This window comes from Lontra canadensis, unplaced genomic scaffold, assembly GCF_010015895.1.
Source record: "Lontra canadensis isolate GAN:19392208 unplaced genomic scaffold, GSC_riverotter_1.0 scaffold3, whole genome shotgun sequence".
NCBI lineage: Eukaryota > Metazoa > Chordata > Mammalia > Carnivora > Mustelidae > Lontra > Lontra canadensis.
The window spans coordinates 21677912-21697906 of record NW_022630997.1 but is presented as its reverse complement, the minus strand read 5'-3'; the positions used below and the strand labels follow the sequence as shown (position 1 = coordinate 21697906).

General features: G+C 41.2%; 1 protein-coding gene and 1 pseudogene across 1 annotated transcript in view; both read left to right on the top strand.

The window, feature by feature from the left end:
• The first annotated feature begins 9497 nt into the window (after positions 1-9497).
• Positions 9498-19995, top strand: part of ENTPD1 (ectonucleoside triphosphate diphosphohydrolase 1) — a 96805-nt gene continuing 86307 nt past the window's right edge. The window contains exon 1 of the mRNA XM_032883703.1: positions 9498-9611. Within this exon, the coding sequence (XP_032739594.1) occupies positions 9596-9611 (16 nt within the window). The 5' untranslated portion in view covers positions 9498-9595. The remainder of the gene's footprint in view (positions 9612-19995) is intronic.
• Positions 10777-12479, top strand: LOC116879741 (annotated as a pseudogene).

The window sequence follows — 19995 nt, the reverse complement described above, 5'->3', positions numbered from 1 at the left end:
CACATCACACCAAGGACATAAATTATCATCAGCATGACTTATTGCTGTTGATGTTCTCTTGGTCACCTGGCCAAGGTAGTGTTTGTCAGGTTTCTCCACTGTGAAGTCACTCTTTCTTCTTCCCTTCCCACAGTCCTTACTTTGGGAGGTAGTAACTATGTGTAGCCCCTGCTTACGGAGTGTTAGCCTCTACCTCCTAGAAGGCAGATAAATTATTTGGATTTCTTCTTGTCGGGGGGGGGGGTCTGTCTATTCTCCTTCATTTATTTATTCAATAATTTATATCAGTATAAACTCATGGGTATTTATTTTATACCTTGGGTTCCGGTTGAATGCTATTTTATTTTGCTGCTCACATTCTTCTGGTTTTGGCTATTGGCTCCTGCGTCAGTTTGAGCTCCATCACTGTGTTGGCTTTTGATCACTCCCTTACCTTCTGGCACTCGGAGATACTCCAGGCTTGCCTTGTATATGTCCTGCCCCGGTCCTAGAATCAGCCATTTCTCCAGGGAGTTCTGGTTCTTTTTATTGGAGAACGATTTACTTTATTTTTTATCTTTTTAAAGATTTTATTTATTTGACAGAGAGAGATACAGCAAGAGAGGGAACACAGCAGGACGAGTGGGAGAGGAAGAAGCAAGCTTCCCGCTGAGCAGGGAGCCAGATGCACAACTTGATCCCAGGATACTGGGATCATGACCTGAGCCGAAGGCAGACCTTTGACAACTGAGCCACCCAGGAGCATGGGGAGAATGGTTTTAGAACAGAACTTTGTCACAATCTACATTCCATTCTGGGATTCTTAACTTCCTAAATGATTTGTTTTCCTAATTTGTATACATTAAGCTTCATTCTTTGTCCTCTAAAGTTTTATCAGTTCTGACAAATGCATATTGTCATGTATCTACCACTACATATCATCCCACGTAGTTTCACCACCCTAAAAATCCCATTTCACATATTCAACCCTCTCCCCACTCCCAGTGAATCTTTGGCAACCACTAGTCTATTTACCATCTCTAGTTAGATGTAATGTTTAAAAAATATTTATATTAAAAAAAATTTAAGTTGGAACCTTTATAAACTGATTAGACTTTCATAGATAAGGAGTACTTTTTTGGAATGAACATCTTTGACCTAAAAGACATTATCATACCTGATTTAGTTATCATACCTGATTTGGGGGGCTGCCTCTTAAAGTAGCCATAAAATCTTATCATTGTAATAAAGTGACAGTTCACTCATTGTTTCTGTAGACCTCTGACATGTTTAGAGGAATCAGGGCACTGGGGGTTGGGGGAATAGGATGGAGGAGGTAAAGAGGATGTTTCAACAGGAAATGTAAGAAATTTTAATTCATGCAGGGGAAGAGAGGGGCAGTTCTTGTAGCTCAGATAAGAGTGCTTATGAGTCAGTTGTGAGATACTTGATGTACACTATGATAATCCCTAGGCCACTTAGGCTCCATGGAGCACTGGGGTCAGGTTCCACATTGGCCTGACGTTTAGAATCTTCCTTTCAATTCTGCAAACTCCTTCTTGCGTGTCTGCTCTTCTTGCAGTTGCTGTGATGTGTGCTGGAGGCCTCCCTTCTTCTGGTGCTACTGTTTGGGCATATACTTCCCTTTTGGAAGAGATGGACATTCTGCATCATGCAAAGGTTTTCTCTAACTCAGGGTTGTGGGTGTTCCTTCCTGATTACTAAGGCTTACCCTGGAAAGACCTGGGTGATCTCAGGTCATACTTCGCTAGCCATTCCCTTCTCTCAACAGGGCACCAGCCCCACAGTTGCTGTTGAATATATAGGATTGTTTTAAATTTGGGGAAGGGGAGCATGGGGAGATCCTTTGTGCTATAGGATGGAAGGGTCTTCTGCTCTCATTCTCCTCAGGGGTCCTGGGTTTATACTTCTGAAAAACAAATAGAAGATGTTGGAGGGGAAAAGGTAAGAGACACAGAAGAGAAGATAAAGTTTTGTTTAAACCGAACACAGATCTAGCATATAAGTGAATAGGAAAGTAACTGGTACTTGTTGAGTACCAGTCATGTACTAGAGTCTCTTTTGGGAGTCCTCATGTATTTTTCCCCATTTCCCCCTTACAGTGACTCTGTGATATAGATTAAAAACAAAATTTTTATTTGACAGATAAAGAAACTGAGGTTCAGAGAGGCTCATTAACTTGTCTCAGATAACACATTAAGAATTTGAATCTAGATCTCCTTAACTCTGAAGCTCTAGTGGCCCATTAAAATCATCTAGGCCCTTGAGGGGCCTAGCTCTCTTAGTCAGTAGAGCATATGACCGTTGACTTCTGGTTCACTTGATCAAGTCCAAAATTGGGTATGGAGCCTACTTAAAAAAAAAAAAAATCATTTAGGACCTTAAAAAACAAGACAAGCAAACAATAAACCTTGCCCGAGTCCTATCCCAAACCAAATTAAATCCCAGTCTCAGGGGGTGGGGTAGGGATGGGCATTAACAATTCTTAAGTGCCCCAAGAGATTATAATGTGTAAGCCAAGGTTGAGAATCCTGGCTCTGCTTGGACAGATGGTATCTCTCCTACTTTCTCCTAAAAGAAGGAAAGAGGTATTTTCTGAACCGATGTGCATTCTAACTACTCTCAGAGTACTTTCAGATCCAGCCTTGTTCTCCATTTACTACTCCTCACGGGGGTTCTGCCAGCGGATGGAGTCTGGGCAGAGGTTATTATTGATGGAAGAGAGGTAGCAGTTCAATCCAGTAAATTAATCTGTGTTTCTCTTCTATTTTTTGTTTTAAAAGATTTTATCTATTTGTGAGAGAGAGCACAAGCAGGGGGCCTAAGTGGCAGGCAGAGGGAGAAGCAGGCTCTCCACCATGCAGGGAGCCTGATGTGGGACTTGATCCCACAACCCTGGGGTCATGACCTGAGCTGAAGGCAGACGCTTAACCGACTGAGCCACCCAGGAGTCCCATGTGTTTCTCTTTTGATAAGCCATGCATGTATAGTGCTGATAGACTGTCAAAGCACGATGTCAAATAGTGTCAAGAAAATTTCATATGATTTTCAAAAGGTGCTGGCAAATTTTGTTTGCTGAATATTCATATACCAACACCAAATAGTACTGACTTAATATCTTGCTTTATATGGGGTGGAAGAAGATGGAGCTTGGGTCTATTGCTGGTGGGAAAAAAAAATGTATGAGTTCCTGAGATTAGATCTGTCAATTGCCCTATAAGATGTAATATTTTACTCTATGATTTTTTTTTTATTTTTTTAAAGATTTCATTTATTTATTTGACAGAGAGAGGGAGATCATAAGTAAGCAGAGAGAGAGGGGGAAGCAGGCTCCCTGCCAAGCAGAGAGCCTGATGCAGGGCACAATCCCAGGACTCCAAGACCATGACCCAAACCGCAGACAGAGGCCGAACCCACTGGGCCACCCAGGCTCCCCTACTCCATGATTCTTTAAGTATTATGATTTACCATGCCTCTGGCATCCCCATCAATTATAAAAACACATTCCTTCACAGTCTCCTTTTAGCTTTGAGAGCAACCACAAGCAAGGACTGTTAAAAAAATTCTGAAAGGATATTACCTCAAAATGACATGTTAAACATTATGAAGAACACTTTAGTATATTCAAATATAATAAAGGCTAAATGGATAAATACAGACATTCTTGGAGTTGAAAAAATGTCACTTTTTAAAGTTATCCATGGCATTTATTTTAAGATACGTAAAACCATAGTGCCTCCTTTCATGGGTTTTATCAACAGAGTTCTGCTTTAATGAAGAATTAGAAACAACGTAGAGACCAGAATGCCCATCCTCCACCCCATCCTACCAGCTACCTTCCCGATCACGACCCACCAGAGATGCAGATGCTATGATCCCTGCTCTGTCCAAGTCACGTGATTCCTGCTTGCTTGGTCATTGTTGGGTATATACAGAGTCCCTCAAGTTGTCAAACCACACCGTGGATACTGCACTTTAGAGAGAGTGCCTGATTATTGCACTACAAACTGGGAAGTGACTATATTTTTCTGGCTTGTACTGGTGTAATGGCTTTTAGTTTTGACCAGTGCGTTGTTCAATTACTTTTACTTGTCTTACAGATGATCTCTTTCATCTGACTATTTGCCCCTTAAATGAAATGCTCAGCCTATTTTGTGATCATCATCTTGCCAGATTGTAGCAATTTTTGTCACTGAACCTTGTCATCTTTCAGCCTGAAGCCAGTTTTACATATGGTTTACTGACTCAGTGAACATTCATCTGGGTTCTTGAAGTCCTTCGAGCAATTTCCTCATCTAACTATTGCATATTATCAGATAATCTCCCACTCTTTGCTTGGGACTCTTTTTCATCAGAAAATTTCAAACACACAAAGTAGAGAAAATGGTAAATCCAATCCCCATGTACCCATCATCCAATTTCAGCAATGATCGCCTTATCCCCACTTCGGTTTTAGCTGTGCCTTACCGCCTTCTCTTCTTTTTGGTGCTCATCCCAGATTTATTCCTTTCTTTCTTTCTTTCTTTCTTTCTTTCTTTCTTTCTTTCTTTCTTTCTTTCTTTCTTTCAAGATTTTATTTATTTATTTATTTGACACAGAGAGATCACAAGTAGGCAGAGAGGGAGGCAGAGAGAGAGGAGGAAGCAGGAAGCCCAATGTGGGGCTAGATCCCAGGACCCTGGGATCATGACCCCAGCTGAAGGCAGAGGCTTTAACCCACTGAGCCACCCAGGCACCCCCCAGATTTCTTTTGAACATATTTCAGTATGTATCTTCAAAAGACATGGGTTTCTGAAAAATTACAAACCCAATGCTGTTAAACACTTTTAAAAATTGAATAGTTCTTTAGTATTATCAAATACTATACAAATTGTGTTCAAATTTCTTCAGTGGTCATGGAGTTTTTTTTAAATTGGTTTGAATCAGAATTTCAAGGTCCAGATAGTACCTTCGGTTAATATAATATTTAAAGCTCTTTTTCCTAGAGGTACCCCATCCTTTTTTGTCTTCCCTGACATTTGTTAAAGAACTTGAATTGTTTTGTAGTATTTCCTCCAGACTAAATTTTACTGATTGTATTCCTGAAGTGTCTTCTAACAGGGTTTTCTGTGTCCTGTATTTTCTGTAAACTGGTAGTTGGATTTAGAGGGTTCAGTTTTTTGGCAAGACGACTTGAGAAGGGGTGTGTGTGTGTGTGTGTGTGCACATGTGCATGTGTTTCCATCAGAGGCCTTCAGGGAATGCTTGTAGCTCCTTTTGTGACATCAGCAGCCATTGACAATTATTACTCAGCCTCAGCACTCAGCACTTTATTTGGTGTTTGTACAACAGTGATACTCAAGTGCTTTCAATGTTATGCTTTCATTACCTGGAATACTTCACGAAGAAACCTTCCCTCATCAAATATTTGGTCGTCCTGTGGTACAATCTGCATAGCAAAGGCATGCTGTTGATATTGACCCCTTTTATTTGCTTTCCAAATAATGAGTTGGTTCCAGAGATGAACAATGATTTCTTTAGATTGTCATTAATAACATATACATCTCAACATCCATTGCAGTTATTATTCCTTATTGCTGTTCAAATTTTTACTACTTTGGCTAGTAGGAGCCACTTGAAGTCAGCTCCTGAGTCCAGCAGGAGCAACCCCAATAGTTTTAGATAGTCTGTCCTTCTGATATGACGAAATATTCCAGTCTCATAGACATCCTGACTCAGACTTGGAATCAGCTATTTTTTTTTTGCAAAGAGCTTTGGTTCATTTTAGTGGAAAATAGTATTTAGAGATCACAATCTTGTGCCGAGGTAGAAGATGATCATTGAGTAAAGATCTACAGGGAATGAGGGAATGAGTTGTGTGGACTATTTGGGAGAATAGCATTGCAGGCAGAAGGAACAGCAGGTGCAAAGATGATGGAACAGAGAGATCAAGATAAGGGAAATAGTGGGAAAGAAAGTCAGAGAGATAGTGGGGAGAAGGGCTGATAGGGCCTCATAGGCTGTTGGAAGAACTTTTGATTAGCTTGGAGTAGATGGGAGCCATTGGAGGATTTTGAACAGAGGAATGACATCATCTTTTGTTTTAACTGAATCACTATGGGTGCTGGGCTGAGAATGGACTGAACAGGGTTTAAAGCAGAATCTGGAGCACCAGAGAGAAGGCTATCACAGTAAACCAGGTGAGAGCTGAGGTGGCTCTGGCCAGTGTGGTAGTGGAGGTGATGAGAAGGAGTCAGGATCAGGATATATTTTGAAAATGGAACCCATAGAATTTGCTAAATGATTGGACTTGGGCTGTGAGAAAAGAGAATTCAATGAGACACCAAGCTTTATGGACTGAGTTGTAAATGAAATAATAAAACATCATAATAATATGAATGGCGACTCTTCTGTGGTTCAGTGCTATGTTTGGGGGGTGGTGGTGAAAAGAGAGGTCAGGCCAAGCACCACAGAGGACTAGATACTTATGCATAGTCATGAAGAATATGTGGGAGGACCAGGTGAAAAAGGGGGGAAAGAACATTCTGAGCAGAGGGAGCAACAGAGGACGTAGGAGGTTAAAGTTTGGAAAAGGCTGTCTTGTGTCAATACAATTTGTGTTGAGTCTAGAGTCCTGAAAGGACGGTGGGTTTGGAATGATTATTTGATTTTGGAACATAGGGATCTGGCAGGAAATGAGTCTAGAGAGGCAGAGGGGAACCGTACATATTCTACGGTAAGAATTTGAATTTTGTTTTATGGATGATATGGAGATTAGAACTTTTTAAGCTTGGGAATGACATTATCAGGTATACACTTCAGAAAGATCATCTGGGCAGTTCAGTGAGAGAGACTGGAGGTATAAAAAAATGAAACATCCATCATTTTAAGAATCCAAAGATCCTTTTATCATTAACAGAAAGGTAAAAATATCTTCACCCCTTTCGAAGAACTCCCTCTGCCCTTCTGAGTGCCATTTTTATTTTCTACTATTACAAATAACGATAACATGAATAATGATGATTTTTTTTTTGTTGTTCAGAAATAGGGTTTTTTTTTTTTTAAAGATTTTATTTATTTGTTAGCGACAGAGGGAGAGCGAGCGAGCACAGGCAGACAGAGGCAGAGGGAGAAGCAGGCTCCCCGCCGAGCAAGGAGCCCGATGCGGGACTCGATCCCAGGACGCTGGGATCATGACCTGAGCCGAAGGCAGCCGCTCAACCAACTGAGCCACCCAGGCGTCCCAGGGTTTATTTTTTAAGATAAATTTTCAGTCCTTTAAAAAGACACACATAAACCCCATCTGTTTTGTAATTATTCTTGGATGAATGAGAGGCAATATTTACTTAACTACATAGTGTTTTCATATGCCAAGGAGGGTGTGAACACCAGACAGTATGTTTTAACTGTAGCACAGAACATGTTACCAGAAGAAGCATTTGACATTTAGTCAAAAGGTTCTCATAATTTGAGGTTGAGGCTAAAACCATGTTTCTATTACTGTATATTCAATTTGGTGAACTTCAAATCTTTATGAGGTGCTAGTTACTATAATGAGATTTTATCTCTTCTGGTTGAACCAGAAGTTGGGTGCTTAACTCTAGATAGCTTCTCTCTCTGTGATGTCATTGTAAGAGAAATGAGTCAATTGTCAAAGTAACCTTTGGTCAGCTGTATGATGTCAAAGTAGAACATGGTAGGGGTTGCTTTGAATTTTATTTTATTTCATTTTTTATTATTTTGAATTTTATTTTTGTTTGAAATAGAGAACTATTGCCACAGCGCCCGGTCTGGGGCTCTCTTTGACATGTTCGTGTTTGTTGTTTGTTTTTCCCACCTAAGCCCTCATCTGCAATGATCTTCCATTTGATCATTCTTTTCTCCTAGCTTTGGTGGTCTGTTTTCCATTTTGTAGTTCACAGGGTATTTTGGGGAAATGCTGTTTTTCAAATTTTTCTCTAAAACAGTGATGACAAGACCATCATAAACCCATTATAAAAATTGTTGATTTTTACAAATATCTCATTATCTTACTTATTACAATAGGACAAATATCAAACCAATATTCTTTGTTAGTGATGGAACCTAAACTGTCTCTAGAGAAGGCATCCATTGGATTTTTCATTTAACATAATTAATTGTTAGTATAAATGCAAAATCCTGCAACTATGAACCACTTAGTAAGATAAAAGAAGAGTTTTGTTGTACAGACTCAGATTTATTAAAACACCAAACGTTTATTGAGCACATACACTGTGCCGGTCACCATGCAATAGACGTCCGAAACTGAAAAGTCTGCCCCTGCCTTTCTTAAAGTCTCATGGAGAATATATTTTCTATATAGAGTCAAAAAGCATTTGTAATAGTCACGAATTTAATGGTTTATATGAAGAAAAATGTCTTACGGTATAACTGGCTTTTGATACAAGTTCTCATGTTAGAGAGGCGGTGTACAAAAAGCATGAAGTAGGAATCAGAAACTGTACCTACACCCATGTCTGTTGTTTATTCATCGATTCAGCCATTTATCAAACATTTATTGAGAGCCTACACTGTAGAGCAACTGCATTGGGTGCCGGGGAGCAAGGTAGCAAAGAAGAGAGACCATGCAGCTCCCTGCTTGCATTCTCCCTCTCTGTGAACATGAGCAGATGGCTTACAATTTCCTCGCCTCTAACCTTGGTTAGACTAGAGGTCTTCGGTCTCTTTCCAAATCTAAAATGCTAAGGTTTGTTATAGCCTCGTGCAGGGAGAATCTGCCCAAGGGGCTTTGGGTCTTGAGCACTTACCTTCCTCTGGGAGGATTGTCTTGTCCTAATTTCAAAATAACATCGAATATACACAGTTTGATAATGTTTTGCTCGGCCTCTCGTCTGCACTTGGGTCATCTTGGCAAAGCCTGGGTGTGGCAATTCATGCTCCTAAGACTTCAGAGGTAGGAGGTTAAAGTTTGGAAAAAGTGGACGACTTGCATCAGTACAGGTGGACAGCGGCTCCCAGCGGCAGCCTCCTTGGCCTTCCCACCAATAATGCGGCTCCTCCCGCCACAGCGTCCATCTGCGACAGGACCTGCTGCTCTTCGGCTCTCAGTGAGCCTCGAAAAAGGGATTCCTCATCAGAGGACCAGCGGGGATCGGCTTTCAGGGGCGGGAAGGACTGTTCTTGAGTCCCACAGTTTTTCCAGTGGGTATCAGAAAACAAGCTTCCTGTTATCTGGTTTCAAAACTGCAATAAGTAAATAGCTTTTTTGCTTGCAGCCAAGATACGTATCTCAAGGAGAAAAATGGATTTCTGTAGCAGAGAGAGAGGGAAAGCGAGCTACTTGAACATACATTGCTTTAAGAACACGAAAAATCACCACCCGCACTACTCTTCGTGGTCTTTAGGGAAATGAGCAGCTGCACTCAGCCAATCTCTTCTTTCCAGTGGAGTCAATGAAAGAGACATAGGGTTTGAGGTTCCTTCCGAAACGGGGCCGGCTAATTTAGCCCCTCCCCTGAGCCCGAGGGTCTGTTATATCTCGGTTCCTTGAGTACCTCTCTCACTGAGACCGACCACAGCAAGCAGAGGCTGAAAAAATAAAGAGCAAAGAGGAAGAAAACAAAGGCTGCCAGTTATGGAAGATAGAAAGGGTAAGAGCAAATTGATTTGATCTGAATCCTTAAGAACAACCAAAAAAAAAAAAAAAAAAAAAGAGGAGAAAAAAAAAAAACCCTCCAGAAAAGCCCAGACCAAAAGCAAGTACTTGAAAGAGCAAGAGGCATAAATCCCCAAATGAACTTTCCCACCCTCTCCTTCTGAGAGGAGGCAGAGAAAGAACTTTGGGAAACTTTTTAGGAAGCAAAGCCTGGAGGGTTTAGTCAGGGGTGGCTCTTGAGCAAGCTGGAGGGGCTCATGAATATTCACGAGCAATTTGCATGCAGATCTGGTGTTTTAGCGGCAAATGACTTCTTCGGTCCCTTCGCAGTTTAAGAAGTAGCTGCCTCATTTGTAGTCCAGAGTCATCTTGCTTCGGGTCTGTACCTCAGTGAGTTTGCTTGAAGATGCTGGGCTCAGCGTGTAGGAGATTTGTTTTGTTCTCGAATTTCCTGCGTGCTTTCCTGTTGTGAAATTAGCAAAGGCTTCTCTGCCAGGAGTTAGACAGAGAAGTTAATGTGGCAAGAGGCTGTCACAACAGGACCCGGAGTACGTCTTGCAAAAGACTGAATGTTTAAGGGATTGTGTGAATGTGTATGGGAGCGGGGGAGAGGAGTGAAGGGTTGGAGGGATGAACAGTTTTATCTTGAAAAAGCAAGGCATATCTGAGTGACTATATTTAGATTGTGTCTAAAAACTATAAGAGCGGCCTGGCTTTCCAGATGGTGTGCAGTCTCTGTCTTTTACCTCTTTTGGGCATTTTCTGCCACCGCGGAGAGCCAGCTGCTTGCCAGCCCATGGGAGTCAGGAGGAGTCTCCGCAGCGGTGTGGCTGTGTAGGGTTGCAAACCCTCTTCTTCATCATCTCTAATTTCTGATATTCCCCACATATTTTTATCACATAGCACGCAGAGCGAAGGGATGAGTAGCCAACAGATTCTTAATAATGATGGCAGTTGTAGCTGTTAATGTTTACTAGGTCTCTACTCCGTGCGGAGAGCTCTTCTAAGCACATTACCCATATTATTTATTCCTTTTATTCCTTGAACCGACTTAAGAGGTGAGTGTTACCATTATCATTCCCATTTTCCAGGTGCTGGAGTTGATACAGTGTGAGAGTGGCTTGCCTCGGGATCTCATGGTTAGTGAGTGGTGAATGTGGATGCAGGTAGTTGGACACAGGGTCTGTGGGCCTTTCTCTCTGTACTCCCACATTGTTACTCCACCTGAAGGCTCCCGCTTTGGCCCTGACGTGGTTGAATCTGGATTTCAAAGCCTTGAAGCTACGGGGGAAATGACACTTACTGAAATCTCAAGTCTGAGAAGGAATTTGTGCTTTGCTGTCAGTTCACATTCATTTTTCTCATGTGGGGCTCATAGCCATTTTCTATGGGAGAGCCCAGGTATTGTCATTTTTACCCTCTTACCAAAGGAAGAGACTTGGGCTAGGAGGGGTTCAGTGACAGGAATCACACAGACCAGAAATCCCCTGCCTCTGGTTTCTCTTCAGACCTGCAGAGTAAGCCCAGTCATCTCTGAACTTCTGTCCCAACCCCCAGCCACTTTCAGTTCCCCAAGTGACCTTGCTCCTTTCCTCCCTGCCAGACTGTTGCATGGCACCCGCCTCTGCCCCCGAGAGGCCTGTCTGGCCTTCTCCTTCCCCTTCCGTCTGGAGCCAAGCTGCCTAGGGTTGAATCCCAGCTCTACTATTTACTAACCGTGTGCCTCAGTTTTTTCATCTGTAAAATGAGGAGAATAATAATATCTACCTCATAAGGTTATTATAAGGACTGAATAAGGGATTCACGCAAAATTCTCAGAACAGGATCTGATGCATAATGTATGTGCTCAGTAAATGTTAGCTGCTGCATTCATTCCTTCCGGCTTCGTCCTGGTTGTTATTCCCTGTGTTAAGCTTCTTCTAACCCTTCGAACCTTAGATTAGCCCCTGTCTAGGATGTTTCTACAACACCTCACAGCTTACACCTAAACTGTTGCTCGCCACACTCATCCACATTCCTGCCCTCTGTGTTGCTTACCCGCACAATAATTTCTTTATCGACCTTTGGATGGGCAGCATCTAATACAATGTTTAGCACATACTGGGAACTCAACAAATATTTAATAAACTAAGTATTATTATTTTAGTTGATGTTTATCCAAGAATCAGGAGGCTGGTTTAAAAGGGGACCTGTGACTCTTCTGGTTATTGTGTGTGGCGCTGTGAGCAGCAGAGTCCCCCACGACACCCTGTGAGGGGGGGGGTGGGAAGGCCTGCAAGCAACCAGCGCAGGTGCAGGTGCAGGAAGGTTATGGAGACGGCGGAGCTGCACATCAGCCTGAAGAACGAAGATGAACACTTCTCAGACACCGTCGGGCTTACCTCTCCTCCTCACCCACGTTCTCCGTGTGTCTTGGGGGACTGGCAGCACTGTGTTGAGAGGCCAAGGCTGTGGATACTCCCTGCCTGGACAGGAAGGTGCTGAAGAAACTCAACAAGGACAAAAAAAAAAATAATAATAATCAAGAAGCTGTCCAAGAAGTATGATGCTTTTTTGGCTTCAGAATCTCTGATGGAGCAGATCCCACAAACCCTGGGCCCAGCCCTGAATAAGGCTGGCGAGTTCCCTTCCTTGCTGACGCACAGGGAGAACAGCGTGACCGAATGGATGAAGTGAAGGCCACAATCAAATTCCAGATGAAGAAGGGGCTGTGCCTGGCAGTGGCCATTGGCCCGTGAAGATAACACATAATGAGCTCGTGTACGACATCTACTCAGCAGTCAGTTTCCTGGTGTCATTGCTCAAGAAGAACTGACCCAGCATCCGGGCTTTATACATCAAGAGCATCATTGGCAACTCCTAGCATCTGTACTAAGGCACCGTTTAATAAGCATTAGTGCTATCAAAACAAACAAACAAAGGACTAAAAGGGGACCTATGAATTTGCAATAGAGTTCCCACTGGTACATACTGTTCTTTTATGTGCTCTCTTAAGACATCCCTCTAAGTGAATACACTGAGAAATGAGATGCCTCCCTTCTAGGCGGATGAGCTTCGGAGCTGAAGTGGCCCCACGCCGGAGAACCCAGTTCGGCCGGCCCAGCTCTGGCAGAACTCCAGCCCCCACTCCCCGTTCAGCTAGGGGCCAGACTGCAGATTTCAGATGGCTCCTAGTTCAACCTTGCTATCTCTGAACAGAACGTCTGGTTCCAGAAACAGTACCTCCCCAACCCCATCAAAGAGCAACCTTAGAGTCTCAGACAATGTTCTCTGGTAATAGAAGAGAAACATACACTGCAGAGGTTGGCCCTGGATAAAATCATAAAGAACATTAAATTTGTTTCCAGCACCCTCCCTTTCCTCTTCCTGGCATACCTTCAAAGCAATCCGACAAATATTATTGTGTGTCTACCGTTATGTCCCTATGCCAGATGTGTGGGATATAAACAGTTTGCTCACAGTCTAGTGAGGAAGACAGATAGATATACAACCGACTCTAATGGAAACCAGATTCTGTGAAGTGCTAATAATAATAGCTAACATTGATTATTATGAGCCAGGCGCTGTCTCACATAACCTTCAGGACAAATCTGTGATATAGGTTTCTGCATCTTACAGCTGTGGAGAGAATGACTCATCCAAGGTCACAGAGCCAGCATAACAATAGGGGGAATTTATTTTATTTAAGTGTAATTAACATACAGTGTCATATTAGTTTCAGGTGTACAATATAATGATTTAACAAGTGTCTTTTTAAAATTATTTGTTTATTTATTTGACAAGACAGAGATCACAAGTAGGCAGAGAGGCAGGCAGAGAGAGAGAGAGAGAGGAGGAAGTAGGCTCCCTGCTGAGCAGAGAGCCCAACATGGAGCTCAATCCCAGGACCCTGGGATCATGACCTGAGCCGAAGGCAGAGGCTTTAACCCACTGAGCCACCCAGGTGCCCCTTAACAAGTCTCTTTTAAAAAAGATTTTATTTGGGGTGCCTGGGTGGCTCAGTGGGTTAAAGCCTCTGCTTTCGTCTCAGGTCATGAATTCAGGGTCCCACGTTGGACTCTCTGCTCCGTGGGGAGCCTGCTTCCACCCCCCACCCCCGCCTGCCTCTCTGCCTACTTGTGATCTCTGTCTGTCAAATAAATAAATAAAATCTTTTAAAAATTTTTATTTATTTATTTTTAGAGGCAGGGAGCGGAGGGGGAGGGAGAAGGACAAGCAGACTCTGTGCTAAATACGGAGCTTGACATGGGGCTCCATCTCACTACCCTGAGATCATGACCTGAGCCAAAATCAAGACCCAGATGCTTAATGGGCTGAGCCACCCAGGTGCCCCAACAATTCAACAATTTTGTACAGTACTTAGTGCTCATCATAATAAGCATGTTCTCCATTCCCTTCACCTATTTCACCTATCCTCCCACCCACCTCTCTTCTGGCAACTACCAGTTTGTTCTTTGTATTTAAGAGTCTATTTTTGTCTTTCTCTTTGTTTCTTTGTTTTATTTCTTAAATGCCACATGAGTGAAATCAGATGGCATTTGCCTTTCTCTGACTGACTTATTTCATAACATTATACCCTCTGGATCCATCTATGGTGTTACAAACAGCCAGGTCTTATTCTTTATTCTTTTTTATGATTGAGCAGAATTCCATTGAATATATATACCACCTCTTCTTTTTTTCTTTTTTTAAGTAAGCTCCACAGCCAATGCAGGGCTTGAACTCACAACCCTGAGATCAAGAGTTGCATGCTTCACCGGCTGAGACAGCCGGGCACCCCTACCACCTCTTCTTTATCCATTCATCTATCAGTGGATGCTTGGGTTGCTTCCATAGCTTGGTTATTTGAAATACTGCTGTAATAAATACAAGGGGGCATATACTTTTTAAATTAGTTTTTTTGTTTTCTTGGGTAAATACTCAGGAGTGGAATTATTAGGTCAGATGGTGGTTCTATTTTTATTTTTTTGAGGAAACTCCATACTGTTTTCCACAGTGGCTGTGCCAGCTTGCATTCCCACCAATAGTGCATGAGGATTTCTTTTTCTCTACATCATCCCCAACACTTACTATTTCTTGTGTTTTTGATTTTAGCTAATCTGACAGGTGTGAGGTGATATCTCATTGTGGTTTTGATTTGCTTTTCTCCCTGATGATGAGTGATACTGAGCATCTTTTCATGTGTCTGTTGGCCATCTGGATATCTTCTTTTGAAAAAAAAAACGCCTATTCATGTCCTCTGTCCATTTTTTAATTGGATTATTCAGGGTCTTTTGGTGTTGAGTTTTATAAATTCTTTATATATTTTGCGTATTAACCCCATGTCAGATGTGTCATTTGCAAATATCTTCTCCCATTCAGTAGGTTGTCTTTATGTTTTCTTTATGGTTTCCCTTGCTGTGCAAAAAAAAGATTTTTATTTTGGTATAGTATCAGTAGTTTAATATTGCTTTTGTTTCCTTTGCCAGAGGAGACATATCTAGAAAACTATTTCTAAGGCTGATGTCAAAGAAATTACTGCTTGTGTTTTCTTTTAGGAATTTTATGGTTTCAAGTATCACATATAGGTCTTCAATGTATTTTCGGTTTATTTTTGTGTATGGTGGAAGAAAGTAGTCCAGTTTCATTCTTTTGCATGTGGCTGTCCAGTTTTCCCAATACCATTTGTTGAAGAGACCCTGTTTTTTTCCATTAGACATCATTGCCTCCTTTGTTATATATCAATTGACCATAAAAGTGTGAGTTTGTTTCTGGGCTCTTTATTCTATTCTGTTGATCTATATGTTTATTTCTGTGCCAGTCCCATACTGTTTATAGTACCACAGCTTTGTAGTATATCTTGAAATCTGAGATTGTGATACCTCAGTTTTATTTTTCAAGGTTGCTTTGGGTATTTGAGGTCTTTTGTGGTTTCATACAGATTTTAGGATTATTTGTTACAGTTCTGTGAAAAATACTTTTGGTGATTGCATTAGATCTGTAAATCTGGGTAGTATGGATGTTTTAACAATATTGGTCTCCCAATCCATGAGTGTGGGATATCTTTCCATTTGCTTGTGTCATCTTCAGTTTCCTCTGTCAATGTTTTATAGTTTTCAGGGTGAAAGTTTTTTGCCTCCTTGGTTAAGTTTATTTCTAGGTATCGTATTCTTTTTGGTGTAATTGCAAATGGGATTGTTTTCCTAATTTCTCTTTATTACATTATTAGTGTCTAAAAATGCAACAGATATGTGTATATTAATTTTGTATCCTGCAACTAAACTGAATTCATTTATCAGTTCTAGTAGTTTTTTTGGTAGAGTTGTTAGAGTTTTCTATATATAGGATGATGTCATCTGCAAATAGTGAAAGTTTTCCTTCTTCCTTACCAGTTTGGATGCCTTTATTTTCTATTTCTTTTCTGACTGCTGTGGTCAGGACTTCCAGTACTATGATGAATAAAAGTAGTTAAGAGTGGACATTTTTGTCTTGTTCCTGATCTTAGAGGAAAATCATTCAGTTTTTTACCATTAGGATGTTAGCTGTGGTTTCTTTTATATATGGCCTTTGTTATGTTGAGGTATGTTTTCTCTAAATCTACTTTTTTTTTTTAAGATTTTATTTATTTATTTGACAGAAAGAGATCACAAGTAGGCAGAGAGGCAGGCAGAGAGGAGGAGGAAGCAGGCTCCCCAATGAGCAGAGAGCCCGATGCAGGGCTCCATCCCAGGACCCTGAGATCATGACCCAAGCCCAAGGCAGAGGCTTTAACCCACTGAGCCACCTAGGCGCCCCCTCTCTAAAACTACTTTGTTGTGTTTTTATCATGAATGGATTTTGTACTTTGTCAAATGCTTTTTCTGTGTCTGTTGAAATGATCATATGATTTTTATCCCTTCTTTTGTTAATGTGATATATCATGTTGGTTGATTTCCAAATATTCAATCATTCTTGCATCCCTAAAATAAATACCACTTAATTGTGGTGAATGATTTTTTAAATGTATTATTGGATTTGGTTTGCTAATATTTGTTGAGGATTTTTGCATCCATGTTTATCAGAGTTACTGGTCTGTAGTTCTCTTTTCCTGTAGTGTCTTTATCTGGTTTTGGTATTAGGGTAATACTGGCCTTATAGAATGCATTTGGAATCTTTCCTTCAGTAGAGAGGAAATCTAGACCTACATATTTATGCTACAAAGCCTGGATTCCTAATGAATAAATTCTCTTACATCCCTAAGAGCTGTAATAAAAGTCTAAAGAAAATGGCTTGAGAAACAGAATAGGGAGTGATGATTTCTGAGAAAACTTCTCAAAGGATGGGAACTTCATTTGGATCTAGAAAGATGAGTAGTCTGATGCACAACAAGCTCCTATCAAGTCCCAGCAGAGCTTAAAGACCTTTTTTCTCTCTTTTACCAAAACTACAGCCTATATTTAAAAATAAAAAGTTCTTTTACCTTTTTTAAGTTCCAAGCAGGAAACCTGTTTTCATGTCCATCCTAGAGATTTGAAGGCAGAAGTCCAAAATGTAGGGTTGGGATTACCTGCCATGTAATTTAATAAACCTTTGCAAAGTAATCAACTGCATATTAAATGATTTCCTTAATCATGATTGTCTTCCATGGTCATTAGGCACATGTGATAAAGAGGTTTTACAAATGATGGTGATTGGTCCTACTTTTACTTGGCTATACCACATTTTAAGAGTATTTTTTTCTTTGTGTTGTCTTTTTGGTTGCCTTTGCACTTTAAAACCAATGATTGTGCCTAGGGGCACTAACATGAAATTCTACCTGCCATGGGGTTGAGCAGTGCTGGGTTCAAGCCTGTGCAGGGTGAAGGTGAGGCCCGAGGAAAATCATATAGGGTCTGTTCTTTGCAAGTCTTTGGAGGGAGAATGGGAAGCCCTTGTGGTAAAGAATCATCAAACCTCTTGATGGTTTGATGGAAGCACAGAAGAGCAGGGGCACTAGCTCTGTCTTGGTGAATGAATGTATGTGTGTTCTAAGGCAGTATTTCTCAAACTCTAATGTACATGCGCTACATTGGGAATCTTGTTAAGATGCATATTCTGATCCAGCAGCCCTGGGGGTGGGGCTTGGGATCCTGCATGTCTAACAAGCTCCCAGGTGATGGTAATCGTCTCATTTCAATGAGCTGTAATATAGGATCACTGCATGCCTTAGTCTCAGGGCTTATTTTGGTACCAGTGACCAACCCTTACATTATTTTCAGTTCAAGGGGGAAAAAAAGAGACGTGAGTTATTTTTATTGTGGCTTACTAGTTATTTTATTGTGGCTTATAATATTATTTAATGTGGCTTTTATTGTTGCTTATTGTGGCCTATTTTTATTGTGGCTTATTAGAAAAGTGGGGGGCAGGATGGAAAGTTAGGAATATGGAAGGAAGGTGAAGTAGATGCAGAGAAGGAGTAATCCAATGTTTGGAAAGAGAAAAATAGGTGAGATGAAGTTCTCAGATGACTTCTAAGGCAGCTGAGCCATGAGTGGCTACCTAACTTTAGGAAGTACGGAATGGGTGTGAGTGAGAATGACCAACCCTTTCCCTTCCAACTAACCATGGTAGGCCAGGATGCCAGAACCAGGCCCTGTCTCGGTCAGGTTGGCAGGGTTTAAGAGGTGGGGTCAGAACTGCTGAACCATAAAATTGAAACAATATTGCTTAAGTGGCTAAAGAAAGACTCAGACACATGCACAAAAAGATATCTGAAGGAATGTGTCATCAGCAAAATAAATTTTTGGGCTTTGTGCTGAAAAGGCAGAATAGGGAGGGACCTAAACAACGCTTGTTTCCTGTGAACAGGATTAGCTAACAGAAATTAATAGTGCAGTACTCACATATTGTAATTATTGTAATATTGTAAAAACGTTGCTGATACCATCGTTTGCTTAACGTTTTCTTTTTATTGCTTTATTTTGGTGAACTCAGAAAGATTTCTTTCATAGAAATAGAGCTTTTTCGTAGATTTACTTTCTTTTTTTTTCTTTTTTGGTCAATATGGTAACCAAGGCTGCAAAGATTACAGTTTCTAATCCCTAGCTAGAATTCATGTATGTTATCTTATATTGAAAAAAAATCTTGGCGGATATGATGACATTAAGGATCTTGAACTGGGGAGATTAGCCTGAATTATCGAGATGGGCCCTAAATGCAATCACGAATGTCTTTGTAAGAGGGAGGGAGTGGGAGATTTGACACACAGGGCAATGTAACCACTGAAGCAAGATGCTACTCTGCTGGCTTTGAATATGGGGGAGGGGGCCACAAACCAAGGAATGCATGGAACATAGTTTAGAAAAGGATAGAAAAGAAAGAGTAGCCCTAGGGGCGCCTGGGTGGCTCGGTGGGTTAAAGCCTCTGCCTTTGGCTCAGATCATGATCTCAGGGTCCTGGGATCTAGCCCCGCATCGGGCTCTCTGCTCAGCGGGGAGCCTGCTTCCTCCTCTCTCTGTGCCTGCTTGTGATCTCTCTCTGTCAAATACATAAATAAAATAAAATCTTTAAAAAAAAAAAAAAGAGCGGCCTTGTCAACACCTTGATTTCAGCCCAGTGTAACTGATTTTAGACCTGTAGAACTGTAGTAAGACAGTAAATGTGTATTTTGCTTTAAGCCACCAAGTTTGTGGTAATTTGTTATGGCAGCCATAGGAAACTAGTGCATTATGGTTTTAATAAATGGAGATGGTGGTAGCTTTAGTTAATCTACAGGTTTAGTGTGTATTGGGCCACCTCTTGCTCTTAACAGCTGTTAACTCAGTTCTCAAATAAGTGTTTGAGATACGTACTGTTTACTGTCCCTGTCTTACAAATGAGAAACTGAAGAAGGAGTGGTTAAGTGACTTACCTAAAGTCTCTCCATTAGTAAGTGCTGAAGTTGAGATTTGAGCCCATAGTTGTTGACCTTATTATTATTTTGAGATATAATTCACATACCACATAATTCACCCACTAAAATCTACTTTTCCATGTTTTGTGGGGGGGGGGATATTCACAGAATGGTGCACTCATCACCACAATCAATTTTAGAACATTTATCACCCCCCCAAAAAAACCCCTATATTCATTACCAGTCACTGCTATTCCCTCCTTATGCACCCTTTCTTCTCCACAGCCCCTGGCAAACACCAGTCTACTTTCTGCTATAGTTTTGCCTATTCTGAACATTTCATATCACATATTCCACTGTATGGATAAACTACATTTTATCCATTCAGCAGTTGACGGATATTTGGGGTGTTTCTACTTTTTGACATTATAAATAATGCTACTCTGAGCACTCAGGTACTAGTTTTTGTGTGGACCTCTGTTCTTAATTTCTCTTGGATATATACCTGGAAATGGAATTGGTGGGTCATATATCTATGCTTACCCATTTG